The sequence below is a fragment of the Panulirus ornatus genome, chromosome 6 (genome assembly GCF_036320965.1).
Source record: "Panulirus ornatus isolate Po-2019 chromosome 6, ASM3632096v1, whole genome shotgun sequence".
Classification (NCBI taxonomy): Eukaryota; Metazoa; Arthropoda; class Malacostraca; order Decapoda; family Palinuridae; genus Panulirus; species Panulirus ornatus.
In genome coordinates this window covers 9607634-9630431 of record NC_092229.1, presented here as the reverse complement: position 1 = coordinate 9630431, position 22798 = coordinate 9607634, and the positions used below count along the sequence as shown (strand labels likewise).

Below are 22798 nucleotides of genomic sequence, written 5' to 3'. Positions count from 1 at the left end.
CTTTCACTACCTCTTCTCTGTTTACCAAATCATTTTCCCTAACCCTCTCACTTTGCACACCACCTCGACCAAAACACCCTATATCTGCCACTCTATCATCAAACACATTCAACAAACCTTCAAAATACTCACTCCATCTCCTTCTCACATCACCACTACTTGTTATCACCTCCCCATTTGCGCCCTTCACTGAAGTTCCCATTTGCTCCCTTGTCTTACGCACTTTATTTACCTCCTTCCAGAACATCTTTTTATTCTCCCTAAAATTTAATGATACTCTCTCACCCCAACTCTCATTTGCCCTTTTTTTCACCTCTTGCACCTTTCTCTTGACCTCCTGTCTCTTTCTTTTATACATCTCCCACTCACTTGCATTTTTTCCCTGCAAAAATCGTCCAAATGCCTCTCTCTTCTCTTTCACTAATACTCTTACTTCTTCATCCCACCACTCACTACCCTTTCTAATCAACCCACCTCCCACTCTTCTCATGCCACAAGCATCTTTTGCGCAATCCATCACTGATTCCCTAAATACATCCCATTCCTCCCCCACTCCCCTTGCTTCCATTGTTCTCACCTTTTTCCATTCTGTACTCAGTCTCTCCTGGTACTTCCTCACACAGGTCTCCTTCTCAAGCTCACTTACTCTCACCACCCTCTTCACCCCAACATTCACTCTTCTTTTCTGAAAACCCATACAGATCTTCACCTTAGCCTCCACAAGATAATGATCAGACATCCCTCCAGTTGCACCTCTCAGCACATTAACATCCAAAAGTCTCTCTTTCGCACGCCTGTCAATTAACACGTAATCCAATAACGCTCTCTGGCCATCTCTCCTACTTACATAAGTATACTTATGTATATCTCGCTTTTTAAACCAGGTATTCCCAATCATCAGTCCTTTTTCAGCACATAAATCTACAAGCTCTTCACCATTTCCATTTACAACACTGAACACCCCATGTATACCAATTATTCCCTCAACTGCCACATTACTCACCTTTGCATTCAAATCACCCATCACTATAACCCGGTCTCGTGCATCAAAACCACTAACACACTCATTCAGCTGCTCCCAAAACACTTGCCTCTCTTGATCTTTCTTCTCATGCCCAGGTGCATATGCACCAATAATCACCCACCTCTCTCCATCAACTTTCAGTTTTACCCATATTAATTGAGAATTTACTTTCTTACATTCTATCACATACTCCCACAACTCCTGTTTCAGGAGTATTGCTACTCCTTCCCTTGCTCTTGTCCTCTCACTAACCCCTGACTTTACTCCCCAGACATTCCCAAACCACTCTTCCCCTTTACCCTTGAGCTTCGTTTCACTCAGAGCCAAAACATCCAGGTTCCTTTCCTCAAACATACTACCTATCTCTCCTTTTTTCACATCTTGGTTTCATCCACACACATTTAGGCACCCCACTCTGAGCCCTCGAGGAGGATGAGCACTCCCCGCGTGACTCCTTCTTCTGTTTCCCATTTTAGAAAGTTAATACAAGGAGGGGAGGATTTCTGGCCCCCCGCTCCCGTCCCCTCTAGTCGCTTTCTACGACACGCGAGGAATACGTGGGAAGTATTCTTTCACCCCTATCCCCAGGGACAATATACATATATATATACATATACACATACACACACATACACATACATACGCACATATACACACACACACACATACATATATATACATATGAAAAATGTAAGAAACAATTTAGAAAACTGAAACTTCTAGCTTGAAATGAATGGAAAAAAAAATGAATGTCACATAATTGTTCAACCTCTGGCTATGGAAAAAAGGAAATGTATAATTTATTTACACAAACGTCAATAGCAGTTCTCATCAATTTAACCACTGTATCAATATAACATATATGAGGATATATGAGGATATATGTGTCGGAGGTGGAGGGAACGAGGAGAAGTGGGAGACCAAATTGGAGGTGGAAAGATGGAGTGAAAAAGATTTTGTGTGATCGGGGCCTGAACATGCAGGAGGGTGAAAGGAGGGCAAGGAATAGAGTGAATTGGATCGATGTGGTATACTGGGGTTGACGTGCTGTCAGTGGATTGAATCAGGGCATGTGAAGCGTCTGGGGTGAACCATGGAAAGCTGTGTAGGTATGTATATTTGCGTGTGTGGACGTATGTATATACATGTGTATGGGGGTGGGTTGGGCCATTTCTTTCGTCTGTTTCCTTGCGCTAACTCGCAAATGCGGGAGACAGCGGAAAAAAAAAAAAAAAAAAAAAAAAAAATATATATATAACATTGCTTCTCTTCAAAGAATGAAATCATGGTTACTACAAATTCAAATAAACAAAACTTACAGTTTTACATATGACATGGAAGAGAATAGAACACAAGAAATATAACTTCCTAACTAAACAGTTTTGTAAGGCCTATTCACAATTCACATTATCAGAGGTCTAATTTTATTACCGGTTTCCTAACTCTGATCTAGGAATACTCCCTCCATCAAGTTTTACAGGAGTTTTACTTGTACTCTGTGCATGATCAGTAACAGGCATATCACCAAGAAAGTCACTTGACACTGTGTGGATACTGGAAAATATCATCTTTAACCTCATCACCTTGACAATCATCCACAACTGTATAAAGTTTATCATCATGTTCTGCTGTTACATTCATCTCGTCATGTGATCTACATGAACATATTTTACTGAGTTACCACATTTCACTAAATATATCTTAGATCCACATACTTTATCGATGGCACCTGTTATCCATTCTGCATGTACAGTACTGTAACCTTTAGCAATGTTTCTAACTCTCGCCCTGTCATTTACCTTGAATGCTCTTTCACTGGAACTCTTGTCGTGATACATCTTTTATTAAGCTTGTTTCCTCTCTGCAACTGCAAACAGACTTACCTTAACTAAACTTTATCTTGTTCTTGTCTCTTTATCATTAATTCTGCAGGAGTACATCCTGTCACACTATGTGGTGTGATTCTGTATTGTATTTGAGTAAGAAATTTGCTAGTCTGTGTTTCACTGATTTTCCAACAGTTCCTTGAATTACCTGCTTGGAAAGTGCTTTCTTTACAATTCTAACTGATCACAGCTGCACAATTAGAGGCAGGATGATAGGGTGGGATCAGAACATGCTTTACACCATTGAGTCTCATGAAGTGTTTAAACTCTAATGATTGAAACAGAGGATCATTGTCTGATGCTACCTTCTCTGGTATTCCATGTTCAGCGAATACCTTCTCTGGTATTCCATGTTCAGCGAATACTAATCATAATTCATCAATGGTGCTACCAGCATTAGTACTATTCATGTGCTTAACATCAATCCATTTTAAATGACTGTCAATTAATAACAAAAATTTGTTTATTCCCACAAATGTCAATGTGTACTTATTGGAAGTGATGGGTAGGCCATTTCCAAGTTTTCAAAGGTGTGCTGAGTGACATTACTCCCAACATTCTGACAAACAGAGCATTCACATACCATCATTTCTATTTCATCATCCAGTTTAGGCCACCATACAAAACTTCTGGCCAATGATTTCAGAGCAATATACCTGGTTCTTCAAAATGCAGTTCATTCAAAATTTGCCCTCTAAAACACTATGGAATTAACACTCATACCCCACAACACACATCCATGTTCTAAAAATACCTTATCTCCTTAAATGGTATGGTTGAAATTCTAAGGATGGACAAATCTCTGGCCATCCATTTAGTGTACATTCTAGAACTCTTCCTAACACGTCTTTCCTAGTTTCATGAACAATCATTCGGGAGGTGACTAGTAAATCTTCTGCTATCATGGTTACTTGGCAACCTGGACAAAGCATCGACATTGGAATGATCCTCTGAACGTCTGTACTGTATCTCACAGCCATATGCCGATAATATCACTGTCCATCTTCATTCTGGCTACAGAGTGTAGGAATAGGTGATTTAGGACCTAGAATTGCCAAGAGAGGCTTGTGGACAACTTCCCTATCATATAAATACTGGTGAAATTTCTTTACTCCAAATATGAGACAAAGCCTCTTTCTCTATTTGTGCATAGTTTTTCTCGCTTTGGGTAAGCGTTCTCGAGGCATATGCAATGGGTCTTTCTTCACTGTCATCAATTATGTGACTTATGACAGCACCTAATCCATAGCCTGATGTATCACAAGCAAGCTTTAGTGTTCTACTGGTATCTTGGTGGACCAAAACATCAGTACTAGATACAGCAGCTTTACAATCCTCAAATGACCTCTGAGTTGTATGGTTCCATTTTCATGGAGTCCCTTTCTTTAACAGTTCATGCAGAAGGGCCAAAACTAATGAAAGTCCACTTTTTTTTTTTTTTTCCCGCTGTCTCCCACGTTTGCGAGGTAGCGCAAGGAAACAGACGAAAGAAATGGCCCAACCCACCCCCATACACATGTATATACATACGTCCATACACGCAAATATACATACCTACACAGCTTTCCATGGTTTACCCCAGACGCTTCACATGCCCTGATTCAATCCACTGACAGCACGTCAACCCCGGTATACCACATCGCTCCAATTCACTCTATTCCTTGCCCTCCTTTCACCCTCCTGCATGTTCAGGCCCCGATCACACAAAATCTTTTTCACTCCATCTTTCCACCTCCAATTTGGTCTCCCTCTTCTCCTCGTTCCCTCCACCTCCGACACATATATCCTCTTGGTCAATCTTTCCTCACTCATTCTCTCCATGTGCCCAAACCATTTCAAAACACCCTCTTCTGCTCTCTCAACCACGCTCTTTTTATTTCCACATATCTCTCTTACCCTTACGTTACTTACTCGATCAAACCACCTCACACCACACATTGTCCTCAAACATCTCATTTCCAGCACATCCATCCTCCTGCGCACCACTCTATCCATAGCCCACGCCTCGCAACCATACAACATTGTTGGAACCACTATTCCTTCAAACATACCCATTTTTGCTTTCCGAGATAATGTTCTCAACTTCCACACATTCTTCAAGGCTCCTAGAATTTTCGCCCCCTCCCCCACCCTATGATCCACTTCCGCTTCCATGGTTCCATCCGCTGCCAGATCCACTCCCAGATATCTAAAACACTTCACTTCTTCCAGTTTTTCTCCATTCAAACTCACCTCCCAATTGACTTGACCCTCAACCCTACTGTACCTAATAACCTTGCTCTTATTCACATTTACTCTTAACTTTCTTCTTTCACACACTTTACCAAACTCAGTCACCAGCTTCTGCAGTTTCTCACATGAATCAGCCACCAGCGCTGTATCATCAGCGAACAACAACTGACTCACTTCCCAAGCTCTCTCATCCCCAACAGACTTCATACTTGCCCCTCTTTCCAAAACTCTTGCATTCACCTCCCTAACAACCCCATCCATAAACAAATTAAACAACCATGGAGACATCACACACTCCTGCCGCAAACCTACATTCACTGAGAACCAATCACTTTCCTCTCTTCCTACACGTACACATGCCTTACATCCTTGATAAAAACTTTTCACTGCTTCTAACAACTTGCCTCCCACACCATATATTCTTAATACCTTCCACAGAGCATTCTAGAACCTAGAATAATACTATCATTTCCAGGAAAGCTTTCACTTCACTGACATTTTTTGGAGTTAGTAAATTTACTGTATCTCTTACTTTATCTTCTCCTAGTCTTAGCCCTTCTGAATTCACTTTGTAGCCAAGATACATTACTTCCTTCACTAGAAATGAATATTTGTTCTTGTTGAGCCTAGCATTGAGTGCCAGCAATCTTTCAGTACTGTGGCTAGGGTTCTGACGTGATGCTGGATGTCACTGTCAATGATAAGGACATTATCCTGAAAACAAAACACTTGAGGAAGACCCACAAGAATTTTGTCCATGATGCACTGAAAAAAATTTGGAGCACTTTTAACCTCAAAAGGCAACATTTCCTCTCTTCCTACTCGTACATCTGCCTTACATCCTTGGTAAAAACATTTCACTGCTTTTAGTAACTTACCTCCCACAGAATATACTCTTAAAACCTTCCACAAAGCATCTCTATCCACCCTATCATATGCCTTCCATCTGTTTTTCTAAGTATTTCTCATACATTCTTCAAAGCAAACACCTCATCCACACATCCTCTACCACTTCTGAAACCATACTGCTCTTCCCCAATCTGATGCTCTGAACATGCCTTTACCCTCTCAATCCATACCCTTCCATATAATTTCCCAGGAATACTCAACAAACTTATGCCTCTGTAACTTGAATACACTTTTATCCCCTTTGCCTTTGTACAATGACACTATGCATGTATTCTGCCAATCCTCAGGTACTTCACCATGATCCATACATACAGTGAATATCGTTACCAACCAATCAACAACACAGTCCCCCCACTTTTTTTTGTAAATTCCAATGCAATACCATCCAAACTCACTGCCTTGCTGTCTTTCATCTTCCGCAAAGATTTCACTAACTCTTCTCTGTTTACCAAACCATTTTCCCTGACCCTCTCACTTCGCACACCACCTCAACCAAAACACCCTATATCTGCCACTCTATTGTCATACACATTCAACAAACCTTCAAGATATTCACTCCATCTCCTTCTCACTTCAACACTACCTGTTATTACCTTCCCATTTGCCCCCTTCACCAATGTTCCCATTTGTTGTCTTATGCACTTTATTTACCTCCTTCCAAAACATCTTTTTAGTCTCCCTAAAATTTAATGATCCTTTCTCACCCCAACTCTCATTTGCACTTTTTCACCTCTTGCACCTTTCTCTTGACCTCCTGCCTCTTTCTTTTATACATGTCCCAGTCTTTTGCACTACTTCCCTGCAAAAATTGTCCAAATGCCTCTCTCTTCTCTTTCACTAACAATCTTACTTCTTCCACCCACCATTCACTACCCTTTCTAATCTGCCCACCTCCCACCGTTCTCATGCCACATGCATCTTTTGCGCAAGCCATCACTGCTTCCCTAAATACATCCCATTCCTCCCCTACTCCCCTTACGTCATTTGCTCTCACCTTTTGCCATTCTTCATTCAATCTCTCCTGGTACTTCCTCACACAAGTTTCCTTTTCAAGCTGACTTACTCTCACCCCTCTCTTCACCCCAATATTCTCTTTCCTTTTCTGAAAATCCCTACCAACCCCTACCTTCGCCTCCACAAGATAGTGATCAGACATCCCTCCAGCTGCCCCTCTCAGCATATTAAATCCAAAAGTCTCTCTTTTACACACCTATCAATTAACACATAATCCAATAACACCCTCTGGCCATCTCTCCTACTCACATACATATACTATGAGTCCACGGGGAAAATGAAACACGAAAAGTTCCCAAGTGCACTTTCGTGTAATAATCACATCATCAGGGGAGACACAAGAGAGAAATATAACAGTCAGTTGATATACATCGAAGAGATGAAGCTAGGACGCCATTTGGTAAACATGTTTACCAAATGGCGTCCTAGCTTTGTCATTTCGATGTATATCAACTGACTGTTATATTTCTCTCTTGTGTCTCCCCTGATGATGTGATTATTACATGAAATTGCACTTGGGAACTTTTCGTGTTTCATTTTCCCCATGGACTCATAGGAATATCTTGATCACGCGCAAAATTGTGATCCTTTCCAATACTTATGTATATATCTCTTTTTAAACCAGGTATTCCCAATCACCAGTCCATTTTCAGCACATAAATCCACAAGCTCTTCATCATTTCCATTACAACACTGAGCACCCCACATACAACAATTATACCCTTAACTGCCACACAACTCACCTTTGCATTCAAATCACCCATCACTATAACCCGGTCTCGTGCATCAAAGCTGCTAACACACTCACTCAGCTGCTCCCAAAACACTTCCCTCTCATGATCCTTCTTATGACCAGGTGCATAAGCACCAACAATCACCCATCTCTCTCCTTCCACTTTCAGTTTTACCCATATCAATGTAGTTTACTTTCTTACACTTTATAAGTGTAATTTTTTTTTTTTTTTGCCGGTCTCCCGTGTTTGCGAGGTAGCGCAAGGAAACAGACGAAAGAAATGGCCCAACCCACCCCCATACACATGTATATTCATAGACGTCCACACACGCAAATATACATACCTACACAGCTTTCCATGGTTTACCCCAAACGCTTCACATGCCCTGATTCAATCCACTGACAGCACGTCAACCCCGGTATACCACATCGATCCAATTCACTCTATTCCTTGCCCTCCTTTCACCCTCCTGCATGTTCAGGCCCCGATCACACAAAATCTTTTTCACTCCATTTTTCCACCTCCAATTTGGTCTCCCACTTCTCCTCGTTCCCTTCACCTCCAACACATATATCCTCTTGGTCAATCATTCCTCACTCATTCTCTCCATGTGCCCAAACCATTTCAAAACACCCTCTTCTGCTCTCTCAACCATGCTCTTTTTATTTCCACACATCTCTCTTACCCTTACGTTACTTACTCGATCAAACCACCTCACACCACACATTGTCCTCAAACATCTCATTTCCAGCACATCCACCCTCCTGCGCACAACTCTATCCATAGCCCACGCCTCGCAACCATACAAAATTGTTGGAACCACTATTCCTTCAAACATACCCATTTTTGCTTTCCGAGATAATGTTCTCGACTTCCACACATTCTTCAAGGCTCCCAGGATTTTCGCCCCCTCCCCCACCCTATGATCCACTTCCGCTTCCATGGTTCCATCCGCTGCCAGATCCACTCCCAGATATCTAAAACACTTTACTTCCTCCAGTTTTTCTCCATTCAAACTTACCTCCCAAATGACTTGACCCTCAACCCTACTGTACCTAATAACCTTGCTCTTATTCACATTTACTCTTTAACTCTCTTCCTTCACACACTTTACCAAACTCAGTCACCAGCTTCTGCAGTTTCTCACATGAATCAGCCACCAGCGCTGTATCATCAGCGAACAACAACTGACTCACTTCCCAAGCTCTCTCATCCACAACAGACTTCATACTTGCCCCTCTTTCCAAAACTCTTGCATTCACCTCCCTAACAACCCCATCCATAAACAAATTAAACAACCATGAAGACATCACACACCCCTGCCGCAAACCTGCATTCACTGAGAAGCAATCACTTTCCTCTCTTCCTACACGTACACATGCCTTACATCTTCGATAAAAACTTTTCACTGCTTCTAACAACTTGCCTCCCACACCATATATTCTTAATACCTTCCACAGAGCATCTCTATCAACTCTATCATATGCCTTCTCCAGATCCATAAATGCTACATACAAATCCATTTGCTTTTCTAAGTATTTCTCACATACATTCTTCAAAGCAAACACCTGATCCACACATTCTCTACCACTTCTGAAACCACACTGCTCTTCCCCAATCTGATGCTCTGTACATGCCTTCACCCTCTCAATCAATACCCTCCCATATAATTTACCAGGAATACTCAACAAACTTATACCTCTGTAATTTGAGCACTCACTCTTATCCCCTTTGCCTTTGTACAATGGCACTATGCACGCATTCCGCCAATCCTCAGGCACCTCACCATGAGTCATACATACATTAAATAACCTTACCAACCAGTCAACAATACAGTCACCCCCTTTTTTAATAAATTCCACTGCAATACCATCCAAACCTGCTGCCTTGCCGGCTTTCATCTTCCGCAAAGCTTTTACTACCTCTTCTCTGTTTACCAAATCATTTTCCCTAACCCTCTCACTTTGCACACCACCTCGACCAAAACACCCTATATCTGCCACTCTATCATCAAACACATTCAACAAACCTTCAAAATACTCACTCCATCTCCTTCTCACATCACCACTACTTGTTATCACCTCCCCATTTGCGCCCTTCACTGTAGTTCCCATTTGCTCCCTTGTCTTACGCACTTTATTTACCTCCTTCCAGAACATCTTTTTATTCTCCCTAAAATTTAATGATACTCTCTCACCCCAACTCTCATTTGCCCTTTTTTTCACCTCTTGCACCTTTCTCTTGACCTCCTGTCTCTTTCTTTTATACATCTCCCACTCAATTGCATTTTTTCCCTGCAAAAATCGTCCAAATGCCTCTCTCTTCTCTTTCACTAATACTCTTACTTCTTCATCCCACCACTCACTACCCTTTCTAATCAACCCATCTCCCATCTTACATAATTTAATGGGAGAATCCAAGAGAAAGGGATGCCACACAAACTTGAGCTCAGGCGTTCTATTTCCAACATTCTTGTACTACCAGCCAAATACATTACGACTATACAGGCCTAAACATATTATGACTTTGATAAGAATAACATAACTAATAATGTACATATATAAATCAATAAAGGCAGTATATAAGCATACATATGTATAAAAGTGGCTAGTGGCAAGCCTGTTTGTGAATGACACTATTGTTTGCAGAGATCAAAGAGGAGTTGCAGAAGGTTGTAAGTGTGTTTTATGATGTGTGTAAGTGGAGGAGATTGAAAGCTAATGCAAGTAAAAGTAATGGTCTTTGAAAGGAAATGGAGTGAAAGTGTAGATTGTATAAAACCATATAGAGTGAAGGAAGAAAGTGTACTAAACTGTGCTGTGCATATGTTGGGGAAAAGACTGGAAGAAGTGAGAGAATTTAAGTATTTGGTAGCTGTCTTGGATAAGTGTGGTGATATGGAAGGAGAGATAAGGGAGAGAGCAGTATAAGATAGAAGTGGCACTGGGTCCCTTAACTAGAATAATGAAGGGTAGAGGTGTAAGTATGGAAGTAAAGAGAGGATTAAGGGACAGCATAGTCCTCCCAACCCTGACCTATGCACCCGAAACATGGACATAGAATGAGGCACAGAGGTCAAGAATCCAGGCTGTGGAAATGAGCTATTTGAGAAGAGCATGTGGTGTGACTAGACGGAATGAAGAAAGGAATGAAAGGGTATATGAGAGATGTGGTATGGCAAGGAATGCAAGGGGAATGAACTGTGGAGTGGTAGAATCGGTGAGACATAATACTATGAGGTGGTTTGGGCATGTGGAAAGAATGCAAGGCTAAGAGTTCACAAGGAGAGTGTATGATAGTACAATTAAAGGGGGTAGTGTGAGTGGAAGATCATCTGTGACTGGGGCAAATAGGATGGAGAAATACTGGAGGGAGAGAAACAAGAAGAATGCTTGGAATGGTGTATGCCAGGGAGGAATGTAAGGACAGGAATAAGTGGAGACTCTTTTGCTATGGCCATCCCTTGATGGCAGTTCCCAGCGGGAATGGGCACCAGATATATAGATGGAGAGAAATTAATTTTTGACTTTCCTTGGGTACATCACTGTCTCTTATGTGTTGGTGCTTTTGTCTTCCTGAACACATAGTGGAGATTATTGTTGTAGGAATGGAAGCATTTATCCCCTCTTCCTCTACGAAGCCCTCTTCTTATCTATGGTTCAACCATTCCTGTTCTGAAGCCATTCAGGCAAGGAATCAGGCATAGGGCACCAGAGAAAACTCTCCTTCCTCCAACTCCCGTTCAACATTTATCACTGCCCTTAATCACTGTAAATGTATTACCCATGAAGCAAAGTGTTCCTCTATTTAAAGGAAGTGTGATAACATCTCATCATCCACTGATAGGTCTCTCTGGTCTTAAGCTCAAGGCATCTCTAACAACTTCTCTTGCTCCACCTTTCCTTCACTTTTCCATTCTAATGGTACTATAGCTGTCTCTTCTGTAGATAAAGCAACTCTGGTTCCCATTTCTCTTCTTACTATTCTTCAGATGAATCTTAACATTCCTTCACCCGCTGATGCTCCTCTTACCAATCTTATGCCCCTTCCATAATCTCTTTTTGAACTATCCAAAAAGCACTTCTCTCTCAGAACACAAGTAAGGTTTATAGTCCCAAAGGCAACCATCCCCATGGACTGAGTGTGTATCTTAACTTGCACCTGAGCTTGCTTGTCTGTTCCATTTCTGTTTAAACTAGAACTTTCCCTACTTGGAAGCATGCTCTGGTACATCCTACCCTGAAGCAGGGTGACAGTTCTAACCAACCTAACTATTGCCCTGTTGCTTTGACATTTATGATTTCTATATCCTGGAACATCTTAAATCTCACTTCTCTCAGGCAAGATCCACAGGTGATATTCTTTCCTTTCTTATTAATGTCTGATCATCATATAATGTTCATTCTAGGCTAGTACATTACCAACACATAAGGGATCTGTGAGAGTTAGCAAGCAGTACTGCTCACAAACTCTCCTCGGTTAACTTAAAAACTTGACCTGCTTACCCTACACAGCAATGTTGGTTTGCTTATCCTCTTCTACTCTTATTACTTTAGTTTTTGCTCCTGAAAAGTAGCAGCTAGTGTGTCCCTAGACCATGCTATACTTGGCAAGCTGCTGCATCACATGATTACTGTTTAGCCGGTGGTAACTCCTGAGTGAGCCATTCTGATAACTGTTCCTTTCCCTACTGCTCGAAGCTTTGGAATTCTCAACCTTCTCATGTCTTCCCCAATAATTACGACCTGGCACATTTTAAAAGACATGTTTTTCACATCTTTCAAAATTCCTAAATACTCTCCTATGTTTCTTCTTTAAGCCTTTCATAATCCTTTCTATACTTCAATTAAGGACTTTTGTCTGTGACTGGGGCCTAAAAAAAATTATCAGCATACAACACTAGAAACACTAAAATAGGTTGAATATCATCATTTTGTACAATAAAAAGCAGTATGTGTTCTGAATTGTGCAATTATCATTTTTGGAGAGCAGAATAGGGCAGTTTGTCCTGAATTATGCAATCTTTCTTAGAGAATGAGACTTCCAGAATTCCTCTGGGAATAGTAATTGGACCTCTATTGCTGGCAAATACATAAATGACTTTGAAAGAAAATACTGACTCAGAAATTTTTATGTTTGCTAATAACACAACAATCTTTACATTTATGTAAATTCAAGGAGAATGTGATAGACTCTAGCAAGATATTCTAGAATTACAAAATTGGATTAATGAGTGGCTGCTGAAGTTTAATGCACAAAACTGTCACCATAGTACTTGCTCATAAAGTTGAGTATGTAGTGCAGTTTTTGCAAAGAATCTGACTCATCTGAACTGAAAAGTATAAGGGGGAAAATCTATTGAGATACTGTACAACCAGAGTAAGAATTCTGGGACAATTTGAAGCTATATCTTCAGCAGTGTAATAAACGTCTCAAGGGATAAATTATTTGTCATACATTTGCAAAAATATGGAACAATCTGCCTATAACAGGGATAAGAGCGCTATCAGACACTAGGACTCGAGACAAAAACATTCAGATCTGACCATAAGAAGCCATGGCCTGCTGTCAGAAACTTCATAAGGTATCTTAAGGTGAGTATTCAGGGGCCATACTGTCAGCCAAACATTTCGCTGACCTACTACAATCCTTTTATAAAGGTAAATAATGAAGTTTAGAAGATTGTCTTCTTCAGGTGTCAGGGGTAATTCTAGGGCCACATACGCTCTCACTGGGCATGTAGCCCATGTCAAATTTGGAAAGTGTAGTGGTTGAAAAGCCTCCAGCACCACCATCCTCAGTATGTTAGCAGATAATACAAAGGTCTGTGATATGGTTGATGAAATTCAACCCAAGCAAAACTAAAGTAATGAGAATGGGACAAAGCTAAAAAACAGCCACAATATGACTATTAGGAATTTGTGTGAGGACCTAAAAGTCAATATTATCCCTTATCCGTCACCAGAGTTCTATCTATCTATATCTCTGATGCCCGTTCTCTCTAGAAACTCCCATTTTGTGGTGGTCATGGTAAAAGTCTCTACTTATCCCTGCCCTTACATGCCTCCCTCGCATACAACATTCAATGCATTCTTCCACTATTTCTCTCCCTCCAGTATTGCTCCACCCTATTTGCCCATGTCACAGGTGGTCTTCCACTCACCCCTTTAATTGTACTATCAACTCTTTCCTTGTAAACTTTCAGTGTTGCATTCTTTCCACATGCCCAAACCACCTCAAAGTATTACATTTCACCCATTCTACCACTCCACAATTCACTTCCTTTGCATTCCTTGCCATATCACATCTCTCATACACCCATTCCCTTCATTCTTCAATCTATCTTGTCACACCAAATGCTCTTCTCAAATAACTCATTTCCACAGCCAAGATTCTTGACCTCGGTGCTTCATTCCAAGTCCATGCTTTGGCTCATGATCACGGTTGGGAGAACTATGCTGCCCCTTAATCCACTCTTCACTTACATACATCTCTACCCTTCATTATTCTATCAAGGGACCCAGTGACTCTCCCTTATCTCTCCTTCCACATCACCATGCTTACCCAAGACAGCTCCCACATATTTAAATTCCCTCAGTTCTCACAATCTTTTTCTCCACATATCCACAGCACAATTTAGTACACCTTCTTTCACTCTATATGGTTTTGGTTTTATTAAATCTAAGCTTTCACTCTGCTTCCTTTTAAACACCATTACTTTACTTTGACTTGCATTTACCTTCAATCTTCTCCACTTACACACATCATAAAACACACTTACAACCTTCTGCAACTCCTCTTCACTCTCAGCACACAACATTGATACAAATAAGTATCATCTGCAAACAGACTTGACACTAGTCACCATATCTCACCACCACACTCCATCTCTGCATCCCCCTTCCTTAATTTTGCTTTCATCTCTCTTATGACTCCGTCCATATGTATACTACAAAGCCACGGTGACATCACCCTCACACCTACATGTATCCCAAAGCTTTCACCCAGCTCTCCATCTACTCTTACACATATACTTGCTCCTCTATAGAAGGCTTTTGCACCATCCAACATTTGTCCCCCTATACCATATAGCCTTAACACATCCCACAAAGCATTCCACTTGAATCTATCATGCACTTTCTCCAGAACCATAAAAGCTGCATACAACTTCTTACCTTTAGCTACATACTTTTCCATGGTCATCTTTACTACAAAAACTTGATCCACACATCCCCTAACTTCCCTAATACCCCCTTGCTCTTCACTTATTCCATCACTCTGTCAATTAATATTCTTGCATACACTTTTCCTGGCATACTAAACAGACTTAATCTCCTATAATTGCTATATACATCCTTAGCACCTTTCCCTTTGAATGAAGGAATAATTATGGCTTTCACCCAATCCTCAGACACAAGTTTCTGTTTCCAAGTTAAATTACATACAAGACGCATCCGCTCTATCACACTTTCTCCTCCATACTTCACCATTTCAGCTATAATCCAATCCACTCAGGTGCTTTTCCTACCCTCAGCCACATTATTGCCCTTACTTCCCTTTCTGTTAATAAGCCCCTGCACTTGTATCTCCTTTCCTCCATCCTCTATACTCATGCACGTAACAACTGCTGCCTCCTCTTCTCCCACATTCATCAGTTATTCAAGATACTCTTTCCATCTTCCTTCACTTTCTCCTTTTGACAGAACAATTCCCTTCACTTACTTCTCATATCAACACTTCCACTCTCACATCCACCTCTTTCCTTTTTCACCTCCTTCCAGTATAGTTCCATATGAAAAGAATGGTTAGGGGGCAAACTTTCAGCTGCTATACATCAGAATATCTTTCAAATATAGCGATAAGGAAATATTTAGCAATCTATTGGTATCCTGAATATGGCCAAAACAAAGTAGAATATGCTGTCCAACTACAATATGCATCTAAGCACAAACATTTCACATGAAATGTCCAGAGGGCAACATCTAATTAGGATTACTAGATTACAAGGAAAGGCTGGAGGTTTTATACTTAGAGAAAAGAGTGAGGGGTAGCCTGACCACAACCTTAAGTTGGACACTGAGATGTAAGAATACAACCACCACAAGACATATCTAGAAAATCAAAAAACTTGTTAAGGAGATTGTATAGAAATATTTGAAAAGTATACGAGTAGTGGATGAAAGGAACAGAATGACTTGGGGATATGGTAAAGACATCATACGTAAATGTAAAAGGCTGAATGGCGGGGAACCAAGACTGTAAAACTGTTATTAGAGTACATAAAGGTAATCACACCAAATCAGAAAATATTATCGCACGATCCACTTTCATACTAACCTGATAATCCAATTTTGAAACTATCCCTTAAATTAATGGATTCATTAGAAAGTTTTTCTACTAATGAGCAGAGTTCTTTCATCACTTCCTTTTCATTTCTTACTACCTTTCGAACAACCTTAGACACGGGTAGCGACATGATAAGTCAATTCTGGTAAGAGCTTTGAGGGTAATGTGGAACTGTGGATAATAGTGAGCCTGAGCCACCTGACCGGGTTTCACTCTATAATCCACATTCAGAAATTTCTCTAACTAAATACTCTCTCCTCCAACAAATCATTACTCAAGCCATGAATTTCTATAAAAACAAATACCTTTGAATTTTGATATCAAAATTTACTGTGTAGAAAGATTGTTTATTTATGTAACAACCATACCCGTATGTATAATTGTCTTTATCAGAATTTATGATAATGTGCGAGATTGCACATACAGTGGAGTATGACCATCTAACTCCAGATACAAACTCAGTCAAGAATCTACAATATATTCATCAAACTGGTTATACACAATAATTCAAACACTTCAGAAATGATTCTGCAATACGGCCATAATCCTGTGATAATGGACATGTTTTACTGCCCAGTAGGTTACCAGAGGTAATATGAACAATGGGAAATTAAATTAACGAAAAAAAATCCTTCGTAAATCTAACCGGAACTCTTACATATACTATGTTACATATCATATATATCATTTGATTATATGTAACAACACACAACCCATAGTCAACAGCATTTTTATCTTAATAGAATGGTTCAATAAGAGTGCGACCAAAGTGGCCAATACATGCAGATAATCAGTAAAGAAGCATTTGGGATAAATATATTAACAAAATATTCTGCTACCCTTGTTTTGTCAGTGCATGATACAATATTGGTATTCAAGCTAATTTTACTATATTTTGTTTTACATTTTATATGAAGCACTTTGATGTTTCAAAATTTTCCAAAATTTCTTAAGAGGTTCACATCATGGTAAACATAATGTTAGGGGTTGACTTGGTTTCTGAAATACAGTGGTCATAGTGTGATTATATTTACATCACCTGAATTTGGTTAGGTAGTTATCATCGTAAACATAATGTTAGGGGTTGACTTGGTTTCTGAAATACAGTGGTCATAGTGTGATTACATTTACATCACCTGATTTGGGTCAGGTATTTTTCCCTTTGACGTAGGTGGTCCAATATTTGGGATGTAATCCATGGCTTGTTTAAAGCTCCATCCAGTCACGGACGAAAGTCTACATCAAGGCAGGGATTTAATTGAAGTTTAGATAGGTTAATGAAAAAGAAAAAGAAGAGACATGGGAAAGTATTTACGAATTTCGGAGGAAGTAAAATAAGAACCGTCTTTTGAGATGAGCCTGGTCATAGTTATTAGGAAAGACAAGAAATGAGAGGGAATTGCAAAGGTTCAATGTGTAAGAACAGAAACAGTTGTCTACACGGTTCATCCTAGAGTGTTAACACCCACACAGTAATCATGTGACGCAGCACATGGCAAGTGTTTTCTATGGTATAACACGTGGTGGGGGCACACGAGCAGCCACCTCTCGGCTACAAAAAACAAAGTAATACCTATAGAGAAGGGGAATTGTACCGAATATTGCAGTGTAGGGCAAGTTGATCAAGTTTTTGATGTTATCCTGAAAGAGACGATAAGTCGGACAGGTTTCTACTCATCTCGATCAAAAAATAATGGAGAGCTACCCAAGATGTGAAAGAAGTAATTCGAATCCTGGTTGCGGCAGTCAACCCACAGCCAACCCATATATATACCATTAATCAGATGGCGCTAATTGGGCCTCACCTGCCCATGCCGTCTTAACTAGCATAATGTGTGGTTTCTTAATCGGTTACTGTAATACCAAGTATATATATATATATATATATATATATATATATATATATATATATATATATATATATATATATATATATATATATATATATTTCATTTGTTTATCTATTTTGCTTTGTCGCTGTCTCCCGCGTTAGCGAGGTAGCGCAAGGAAACAGACGAAAGAATGGCCCAACCCACCCACATACACATGTATATACATCCAAGTCCACACATGCAAATATACATACCTATACATCTCAATGTACACATATATATATACACACACAGACATGTACATATATACACATGTACATAATTCATAGTCTGCCTTTATTTATTCCCATCGCCACCTCGCCACACATGGAATAACAACCCCCTCCCCCCTCATGTGTGCGAGGTAGCGCTAGGAAAAGACAACAAAGGCCCCATTCGTTCACACTCAGTCTCTAGCTGTCAAGTAATAATGCACCGAAACCACAGCTCCCTTTCCACATCCAGGCCCCCACAGAAATTTCCATGGTTTACCCCAGACACTTCACATGCCCTGGTTCAATCCATTGGCAGCACGTCGACCCCGATATACCACATCGTTCCAATTCACTCTATTCCTTGCACGCCTTTCACCCTCCTGCATGTTCAGACCCCGATCGCTCAAAATCCTTCTACCTCCAGTTTGGTCTCCCACTTCTCGTTCCCTCTACCTCTGACACATATATCCTCTTGGTCAATCTTTCCTCACCCATTCTCTCCATGTGACCAAACCATTTCAAAACACCCTCTTCTGCTCTCTCTCAACACACTCATTTTATTACCGCACATCTCTCTTAGACTTTCATTACTTGATCAAACCACCTCACGCCACATATTGTCCTCAAACATCTCATTTCCAGCACATCCACCCTCCTCCGCACAACTGTATCTATCGCCCTCGTCTCGCATCCATATAACATTGTTGGAACCACTATTCCTTCAAACATACTCATTTTTGCTTTCCAAGATAATGTTCTCGCTTTCCACACATTTTTCAGTGCTCCCAGAACCTTCGCCCCCTCCCCCACCCTATGATTAACTTCCGCTTCCATGGTTCCATCTGCTGCCAGATCCACTCCCAGATATCTATAACACTTCTCTTCGTCCAGTTTTTCTCCGTTTAAACTTACCTCCCAATTGACTTGTCCCTCAATCCTACTGTACCTAATAACCTTGCTCTTATTCACATTTACTCTCAGCTTTGTTCTTTCACACACTTTACCAAACTCAGTCACCAGTTTCTGCAGTATCTCACCCGAATCAGCCACCAGCGCTGTATGATCAGCGAACAACAAGTGACTCACTTCCCAAGTCCTCTCATCCACAACAAACTGCATACTTGCCTCTCTTTCCAAAACTCTTGCATTCACCTCCGTAACAACCCCATCCATAAACAAATTAAACAACTATGGAGAACTCACGCACCCCTGCCACAAACTAATATTCACTGAGTACCAATCACTTTCCTCTCTTCCTACACGTACACATGCCTTACATCCTCGATAAAAACTTTTCACTGCTTCTAGCAACTTGCCTCCCACACCATATACTCTTTATACCTTCCACAGAGCGTCTCTATCAACTCTTATCATATGCCTTCTCCAGATCCATAAATGCTACATCCAAATCCAATTGTTTTCCTAAGTATTTCTCATATATATATATATATATATATATATATATATATATATATATATATATATATATATATATATATATATATATATATATGCTCGATATTATTTCAAACGTTATTTACTGAAATTTCATGATGTAAGATATATGTTATAGAGCGTTTCCCCCGCCCATGTCTTCGTAAGAATCATTTAGGTGTGTTTTGCCTTATAAAAGCTTGTTTACAATTTTGCCAGTGCTGTCTGCTAAGATCGTAGACAGTAACAGATGTTGCTCCATTTGTTGTAACAGTCTTCCCTGCAGTGTGTTCTTCATCCCTGCTGAAACCTTGCCTTATAGCTAGATTCTAAATACTTCTGTATAAAGCTGTAAGTGAAAACATATGATATATTGTTTTTACATGTAACATTTTGGGGCGATTCATTCAAAAGACATGCCTTCTGGTTTTTGGAGTAGAATTAAGTTTCGGACGTCCACCTGTTTTAAAGTTCAAATTGCTTTTATAATGGTTTTTGATGTGCTTTGCACGATTCTACTGCATATCACTACTTTTTGAGATATCCTCTTTTTTCCAAAGATAATGGGATATCCCCAGTAAACTGGGGTTTTGGATTGGGATATCACAAAATATAGTGATATGCTATAGAACTAAATGCCAGGATCGTTTCAAAGAAATGGCAAACCATCGGAAAAACATTTCAATAAAACCATACCTGACAGACCTATCCTAATCATTTGCGGGGAAAGTGGTATTATAGATGAGGGTCTTAAACTTGAATAAGTTAATGATTCCAAAGCTTAAAATCTCAAAGTTTGCTGGATGTCCGAAACGGTAATAATGCAGTTTTTGGGATCTTCGTTGTAGTAATTATCGTATTATTGCATATTTGTACTGCATGGAGAGGGAATTTTACATTCGTGGGGCCCTATCTCTTGCGCATTCTTCACGGTGTACAACCTCTAAAATTTATGTATGTTGTCTTGATTAACTATGGAACTAGTCATTCTTTTCCATTTATCCACCACTCTTAAACTGTAAAACTATTTCATTACTTCCTGTTTAACAGGTTTCTTTCATAATTTTATGTTATGTCTTGTGATTGCTCTATTTCAACAGCTTTTGAAGAACTGTTCTTTGTCCATGTCTTTAATTTCTTTTAAGACCTTAGATGTGATCAAGTCATCCCTCCCTGTTCTCTTCTAATGTGGGTAGATTTATACCCTACAGCCTTTCCCTGTAACTTGGGTTTCTTAATTTGGTACCATCTTTGTTGCCTTCCCCTGGACCTTCTCAGTGAGCTTTTTGTGCTCCTTTAGGTGCAGTGACCAAACCTGAGAAGCCTGTTGTAACTTTGGCCTCATGTAGGTTATGAATAGTGTGCTAGATATTTACTTATCTATATACTTGAAAGCTATTCTGATTTTTTCTTTTACATTGGAGGCTCCAGTCATGAATAAAAGTCCACATCAAGGCAGGGCCTTAATTTGATTATAGAGAGGGTTATGAAAGGGAAAAAGAAGATACAAGGGAAAGTATTTATGTATTTTGAAGTGAAAAACACATCTTTTGATACGTGGGAGATCATACGTATTGGGAAAGCTCCAAGGTCTAGGAAAAGAAACTTATCAAAATGGCCCACCCTTGAGTTGCCAACGGCCGTACAGTTATCATGTGATGCAGCATTTGCCGAGTATCACATCTAGCTGGTGATGGTAGCACACAAAGAGCCAGCTCTTGGGAGTAAAAACCAGTGATACCTGTAGAAGAGGAAAAGTGAATCAACCTTGCAGTGTAGGGTAAGCAGGTCATGTTTTGAAGGTATCCTGGGAGAGTTTATAAGTCGGACTGCTTTCAACTCTGTCAGTAAGGATGCAGAGCTAGGACCACCCCAGATGTGGGCAGTACTCCATAAAACGATGAATCAATCCCTTGTATAAACAGAGCATTGTTAAGAAGAAAAGAAATTTTGACATCTAAACAAGACTCCCAGTGTCTTAGAAGCAGACTTAGCTATTTCCATGATGTGGAGTTTTCAAGAAAGAGGCTATTTCCATGATGTGGGGTTTTCGAGAAAGAGGATGTTACAGTAATACAAAGTATGTTCATTGAATCAAGAGATGAAATTACAGAGATGTCAAATGAGACAAGAGAGTTGTGAGGAGTTTTCGATGGAGAGATGGGTAATTACACCAGCGGGTAATTACACCAGCAGATAGTATGTCTCCCTAACTATTGTCCTAACAGTGGACTCTGGCAACAGGTTAGGGATAGTATCGACTCCTGAGCCCTTCTCACACACACAATCCTGAAGCTCACATCCTGTTAGATGATTATCATATCAGGGTATCATTCACTTTGTCCCATCCTCATTATGTACTTTATATTTGCTTGGGTGGAATTTCATCAACCATGTTTTAGACCAACTTTGATGTCTGTTTAGGTACTTATGTAATCTGATGCAATCCACCTTGCTTTTGACTTCCCTCATGACCTTTGTATAACTTGCAGACATTCATTTAGGATTCCACACCTTCAAACAAGCCATTAACATAATTCAAGAAGAGTAGAACTGAACCTGGTTGCACTCTTCTGGTCACATGAACCCATTTAGAAAATGCTCTTCTAAAATGGGCCTGATATACCTTCCCATTGAGAGTATGTTCTAACCATGTAATGAGTTTCCCCCTCACTCCTGCTTGTTGATCCAGCCATCCTTGCAGTATAGTGTCAAATGCTTTCTAGAGGTCTGGTCTAGATACAGACAATACGTCCAGCCTTCCCTCAATTTCTCATATATCTCTAAGTAGTTTGTTACACTTGATCTCTTTTCCTTAAAACCATACTGTTTCTCACCAAGGAAATTTTTCCTCTGCGAAGTTACTCACTTGCTTTCTAGTAATCTTTTTCTGAACCTTACACACCACACTCAGTAGTAAGACTGGTCTGTAATTCAGCACCTGTTACTTGTCTCCTTTCTTATATAGAGGTATGATAATTGCCCTTTTGTATTCCTTTTGCACTTTGCCTTTCTTCAGTGATATCTTGAGCAGTACTTTAAGTGATTTATCGAGCATATTTAAACATCTTTAGCACATATGGGGAAATTTCATCAGGACCATGAGCTTTGTATGGGTCAAGTTCTTTTCCTT

The 22798-nt window shown here is 40.1% G+C and overlaps 2 protein-coding genes across 6 annotated transcripts in view; one reads left to right on the top strand and one right to left on the bottom strand.

Moving 5' to 3' along the window:
* Nucleotides 1-16361, bottom strand: part of Pgls (6-phosphogluconolactonase) — a 77510-nt gene extending 61149 nt beyond the window's left edge. Inside the window, exon 1 of the mRNA XM_071662508.1 lies at nucleotides 16137-16361. Coding sequence (XP_071518609.1) covers nucleotides 16137-16275 — 139 coding nt within the window. The 5' untranslated portion in view covers nucleotides 16276-16361. The remainder of the gene's footprint in view (nucleotides 1-16136) is intronic.
* The window catches only part of dnc (phosphodiesterase dunce), a 1419595-nt gene that overhangs the window by 1033947 nt on the left and 362850 nt on the right, over nucleotides 1-22798 (top strand). The window lies entirely within an intron of this gene.